The sequence below is a fragment of the Rhagoletis pomonella genome, unplaced genomic scaffold (genome assembly GCF_013731165.1).
Source record: "Rhagoletis pomonella isolate Grant_MI unplaced genomic scaffold, Rhpom_1.0 Rhpom_scaffold_00002, whole genome shotgun sequence".
Classification (NCBI taxonomy): domain Eukaryota; kingdom Metazoa; phylum Arthropoda; class Insecta; order Diptera; family Tephritidae; genus Rhagoletis; species Rhagoletis pomonella.
Genome location: NW_023458556.1, coordinates 13,459,738 through 13,465,948, shown reverse-complemented (window position 1 = coordinate 13,465,948; position 6,211 = coordinate 13,459,738). Strand labels below are relative to the sequence as shown.

The window sequence follows — 6,211 nt, the reverse complement described above, 5'->3', positions numbered from 1 at the left end:
CCCAATCCCGGCGCGCCACTTGGCGTCCCTTTCGGCGCTGGTTGGGTTGCGCCTGCACAACAACACTTCAACAACTCTTCTCCACACCACATGCCACAACAACAAAATAGTTTACACTATCAGCCATTACCCACACATCAACAACAACAACAACCATATCCCCCTCCTACTAACAACACACTGTCACATTCCCATCATCCCCAACACCAAGCACCATATCCATCGATGGCACCGATGGGTTCGCCGCATAGCGCACCCTATCCGGGCTCTTCGTACCCACATAATCCGCAACATGCACAAGCACCTTATCCTTCTGCATCGGGTACGCCCACACATTCGCCCTATCCCGCACACACAGCCCATTACACGCATCCGGCTACGCATCCTTCTTATGCGCCAACACATGGATATACGCCCGTACCGACATCCGGCGGTTATGAATCGCCAGCCGGCAATATAGCGCACTGTTTCCAAGAGTTAGCCCACCGGCAGGGTCATTCTTCGCTGCATCAGCATCAACCGTTTGCCCGAAGAGAGGTTTGTGTTAATGAAAGCTCATGCATGTTTACCATATACATACATACATACATACATTAGACTGATTCAAAAAAAAAAATCTCTTCAACACCTCAGGGGAGTTGTCAAAAGCTGACTGTTGAAAGCGCAACCCTTAATATTAAGTTTAAAAGGTCGCGCATCGCGGATTTCTATTTTCCATATAAACTATGTACTTAGAAAAATATTGTTTTCAACTGTGGCATTTGTTTTCTCGTCTTTGAATTATCGTACTGAAAAGTGCGATAGATATCGAGCCCTAACCGCCAAAATAACGCAAGCGACATTTTTTTCAAAATTTCATTTTTGATGCAGAAATGCATCTAGTTGCTCTAGGAATATTTCTGCATCAAATAGAAAATTTTGAAAAAAATGTCGCTCACGTTATTTTGGCGGTTAGGGCTCGATATTTTTGTAGGAAATAAGACGCTCTACAAAAAACGTGTGATATAATTAATCGTTAAACATACTGGTTTAACGGTTATTCGAAATTAAAATTAAATTTATGTCAATATTACAAAAAAAAATCAGCGCAATGTAGAACAAAAATATGGGTACCAAATGAGTGAGAAAATTCTGTAGAATTTAAAAACAATAAACGGACAAATAGGTATTGAAAATTCACTTTTAATAATTTTTACGAAATTCGATAATGAGGTCGAGCTTATATTAGTCCTCAAATAATAATTTGTTTTTTTTAAATATTGCAAATTTTCAAAGATATTTAAAGACAAAATTTGTAAAGGACATTTTCCATGCCCATTCGTCCCTATGCACCAAAAAATTTACTCTGTTATAATTCTACTGAATTTTCTCTTTTATATGACACCCTTATTGTAATCCTAAGTTGCGCTGAATTTTTGGAATAAAATTTTGAAGTAGTCATATCTTTTTAATTTTAAAGTTCTTTTAAAAAAATCCTGACGTCAGGGAGAAAAAGTAAATGTGCAGTTTAACTTAATTTACCCATAGTTTTGCTAATATATTTATTTTTTTGTGAATAAAATTTACTGTCACATGGTGTTGTAGGTAAAATAATTAAAGTTACTTTCAACTATCAAAAAAAAAGATTTAAAAATTTAAATTGTAAAGTTTAATAGAACTTGCAAAGTTAATTTTACTTAAAAAAACCCACAATTTCGGGGAAAAATTAATTAAAAGTCCTTTCTATTCAATTCAATTTTTAAATTATTAATTATATTATTAATATTGACATACATTTATATTTAAGTTTGAATAATTTATCGGTCTATCAAAAAATGATATGACACGTGTTTTGTAGAAGGTCTGATTTCCTACAAAAATATGTATCGCAATTTTCAGTGCGATAGTTTGAAGATGAGAAAATAAACTCCGCGAAGCGCGCCCTTTTAAACTTAATATTAAGGGTTGCGCTTCTAACATCCATCTTTTGACATCTCCTTGATGGTATTGAAGAGGGGATTTAAAAAAAGTCGATTTTTTTAAATCAGTGTCTATACATACACACAATGAAACGTAAATATTATGCATACAATGTACTGTATTATACAATCAATTGCAACCAAATTCAAGATGATATTGTTTGCCACTCATGTTCATCTATGTATTTATTTTTAGGAATTTTCAGTTAGAGTACAATTCATTCTCTTACAAAACTCGTGTTTAGGACTTTGCAGAGAACTGAAAAAAAAATTAAATAAATTTCATCCAAATTTTAAACTTTTTTCCTTTGCCGAAAGTGTTGCGAGTTTCTTCCATTAAAAATCAATTGTGTTTATTCCATATATGGAAGCAAATGCAACAAACAAATTAGAAAAAGTTTAACCTCAAAAAAGTTGACAATATCAGTCAAAAAAGATGCCACTAACTTTAGAGTCGACTTTATTTCGACCAAGGCGAATTTAATAGGGTGGTGTTAGCCGTATATAGGTAAAAAATTATACTAACAAATTACAACAAATACATCATTTTCACGTTATGCTTTCCACTGCGAAAAGGCAGCTATCGCTCCAACAACGCCTTATTAAACTCGCCTTGATTTCGACTATGAATATTCCCCAATCGATACTTGTATTCTGTGCTCCAAATTAAATACTGATTTTTATTTCTATTTGTTTTTTTTTTGCTACAGGGCACACCAACTGTATTACCAGCACAAAACTTTGATCCAGTCAAGGATGCTCATGATTTGCGCAAGGCCATGAAAGGTTTTGGCACCGATGAAGATGCCTTGATAAACATAATTTGTCGTCGTTCCAACGAGCAGCGTCAGGTAATTATAAAACTTAAATAATAAAAACTGCAATGGAAGTTCTACGAAATGTATATGTATGCCATTTTTAAAGGCCTTGACAGTGTTGCCAGGCTACTGCAGTAATTTACCCCCAATGCCAATTTCCTTTAGTACCCCTAAAGTTATTTATTTCGAATTTATTGTAATTTTATTTTTTCAATGTCAATTGTAGATAGTCTATTTTTATTTAGTACATATTTCAGAGGGATTAAATTTTTAATTTCACTTAAACTTTTAACTAACTCTAGTTGTTATTTGTCATTTGGCACCAAAACATAATACATAGGAGTATTCCCTGAGGCTTGCAAAGCCCTGGCATGGTAAAAACCGGTTTTCGTATGGGACAGCTTTGCAAACCGTGCACCGTGTGAGGGCTTTGCAAGACTCAGAGAAAACCCCTAATGACATATTTTCATATAAATGCATAGGTTTGCGTTGGCGTTGGTAGCCGAATTTGAAGATATGGTTTTATGTACATACATATATAAAACTGTTTACATAGATAACGGATTACCCCAAAAAATCCTTTTTGAATTTCCCCTAGACGCATTTTCTTACCTCTAAAGCTTTCCCCTAAATATTTGGTCCACCTAAATTTACCCCTAGGGTAGTCAAAAGTCTCTAAATCTAGGGGGAAAACCTCTAATCTGGCAACACTGGGCTTTGGGCTTACTGTTCTGTTTTTTTTTTTTACTGAACCAAATTTTGGTTGTGTGTGTGTTGATTGAGTAAAAAAATAACAGTAGTTCTTCAGAAAAAACTTGTGCATAGCAATATCTTTTCCACAATCAAACACTTTTTGGATTAAGCGCAAGAATAGCAGAATCCATTATTCATTTCCACGATGGCTAATATTTTTTATAAGGGTGGCAACGGTAAGCAAACCAAAAAAGTTTTCATTTCATTTAGGTTTGCGCCTTTGCTAGCGAAGCTTATTAAAGCACTAAAAGCTTTTACAATAACAATGACGGCAGCGTTGCCAATAAATGAAATGAAAAGTTGATAATTTTTGTATTTCCCTATCGAATGTGGTAAATTGGTAATTTATTTTTCAGTTTGATAACTTTTTTTTCAACACGGAGTTTCGTATTTGCTAAGTTTTTGACTCTCACTTAGTATTTGAAGAATCGATATTTCAAGCTTTCTTAGATTACAGGAGATCCCTCCCAATAGGTTAGTATATGTAGGCTGTCATACTATTCAATTACCGATCCCTTTATACTTTACCCACTTACTTACTTGACGAAAGGCTGTTTCAGCGTTCATTGGCTAAAAGACTAGTGTGATATCTAAACTTGGCCAATATACTCACTGTCAGCTTTTCAAGTTTTTTAGCAGTTAACTAATTATGTATTTCGGGCTACAGACAAAGATATGATGAAAGATCTATGTACGTCACTCAGTAAGGTACTTAGCATCGTCTACCTGACTCAAAAGCTTTCATATCTGCTAGAGATTATCAGACTATCTTATTAATGCACAAAAATTAAAATGCGCTGTGTGTGTACACTAGAGTGGTTTATTGTACCAGTTTTTAATACTCGCGATTTTTAAAGGCACCCATCGTATTTTTTGTGATTTTTAGGGCTCCTATTAAAAATAGCTAATAATTAAAAATGGAAAAGTAATAAATTGGGTATTATTATTGGAAGTCTCCTGAAAATAAACAGAACTTCCCGACATAGAACACATGGGAAACTTTGAGCGCTTTGAGCGACCTCTTTGATTTCAAAATAAAAAAACAGGGGTATAATTGTTGTCGGTATAGAACAATCCTAGGTGGTGAGAGCTTATAATTTGTTGCATGTTAAATACATATTGGTTTAATTCAGCTATGTGATAAATATATTTTTTCTTGCACCTTCTCTTCCAGGAGATTCAACGTCAATACAAAACACACTTTGGCAAGGATCTCATCGAAGATGTTAAATCTGAAACCAGTGGAAATTTCGAGAAATTGCTTGTCGGACTCCTACGTCCAATTGTTGACTTTTATTGCGCCGAAATGAACGATGCGATGGCAGGAATCGGCACAGATGAGGAAGTGCTCATCGAAATACTATGCACATTGTCGAATGTAGAAATACACACTATTAAGAATCAGTACTTGCGCTGTAAGTTTCAATAAAGGAACTAGCACATAAACTCCACATTTTTTAAGTATTTTTGTTTTTTTTTTGTAAATAATCGTACGCATAGCTTCTTACTAATCATCTACACCATTTCGTATTTTCAGTGTATGGCGCCCACTTGGAATCCGAATTGAAATCGGAGACTTCTGGCAACTTTAAGCGTCTCTTAGTTTCACTATGCGCAGCAGCACGGGATGAGAGCGGCCAAATAGATCCAGTTGCAGCGCAGGCCGATGCACGTGAGCTGCTCAAGGCAGGTGAATTGCGTGTAGGCACCGACGAAAGCATGTTCAATATGATATTGTGCCAACGTAACTACCAACAGCTGAAACTGGTGAGTGGAAATATAAAAATATATATATTTTTTTTTGTAGGATTTATTTTATTTCGTTTTTTATTCATGCAATTTTCTTTTACGCAGATATTCCAAGAATACGAAAAAATGACCGGTCACACACTGGAAAAAGCCATACGCAAAGAATTCTCTGGTGACATAATGGAGGGACTGGTTGCCATATACAAGTGTGTCACCAACAAGACGGAGTATTTTGCTTCGCGTCTGCACAAAAGCATGGCAGGCATTGGTACGAATGATAAACAATTGATACGTGTCGTGATCACGCGCTCGGAGGTGAGTGAAACATACGCGAAATAAATAAATAAAATAATAATTTTTTTTTTATATTCAATACCTTTAATTTTACTTGCAGATTGATATGGCTGATATTAAGGCACAATACGAGCGCATGTACGGAAAGAGTCTGAAGAGCTGGATTAAGGTAATGCAGCCATTTGATTTATACTTAGTTCTTCATAAAAGCAAATCATATTTTTTTTATTTTTTCTTTTACAGGGCGACACATCTGGCCATTATAAGCACGCTCTATATGCACTCGTTGGCGAACAACGCTCTTCCTAAATTTTACATTCGGCGCTTAATATTTATGTACACAAAAATTTATTATAAGCATATTTGTATAATGTTGAAGGTTTGAGAAAAATTTCGCTTGATGTCAACAAAATGTCCTTTAATTGTATGAATGTTCGAATATACATATTTACATACATACATACATAGATAAGTATGTAATGCACTTTCGAATATGTGCCTAGTTCAAACCAGTAAATTCTTCTATATTACTATTATTCCTATTTTCGCATGTGCACCAAATTTTTTAGGTGTGCTTTCATATTCTCAACATTTCATAAAAACATAAACAATTAAATATAAATATATATTAGATACTTT

The 6,211-nt window shown here is 34.7% G+C and overlaps 1 protein-coding gene across 3 annotated transcripts in view; it reads left to right on the top strand.

Moving 5' to 3' along the window:
* LOC118733108 (annexin B11) overlaps window positions 1-6,035 on the top strand; it is an 8,982-nt gene extending 2,947 nt beyond the window's left edge. For 2 of the 3 annotated variants that reach the window (XM_036462332.1, XM_036462334.1), the window contains 6 exons: window positions 2,669-2,809; window positions 4,704-4,944; window positions 5,067-5,296; window positions 5,384-5,593; window positions 5,673-5,741; window positions 5,816-5,881. In XM_036462332.1, coding sequence (XP_036318225.1) covers window positions 2,669-2,809; window positions 4,704-4,944; window positions 5,067-5,296; window positions 5,384-5,593; window positions 5,673-5,741; window positions 5,816-5,881 — 957 coding nt within the window. Of the gene's footprint in view, window positions 1-40; window positions 538-2,668; window positions 2,810-4,703; window positions 4,945-5,066; window positions 5,297-5,383; window positions 5,594-5,672; window positions 5,742-5,815 lie in introns of all 3 variants that reach the window. The other variant, XM_036462333.1, reaches the window with a different exon arrangement.
* Window positions 6,036-6,211: the final 176 nt, after the last annotated feature.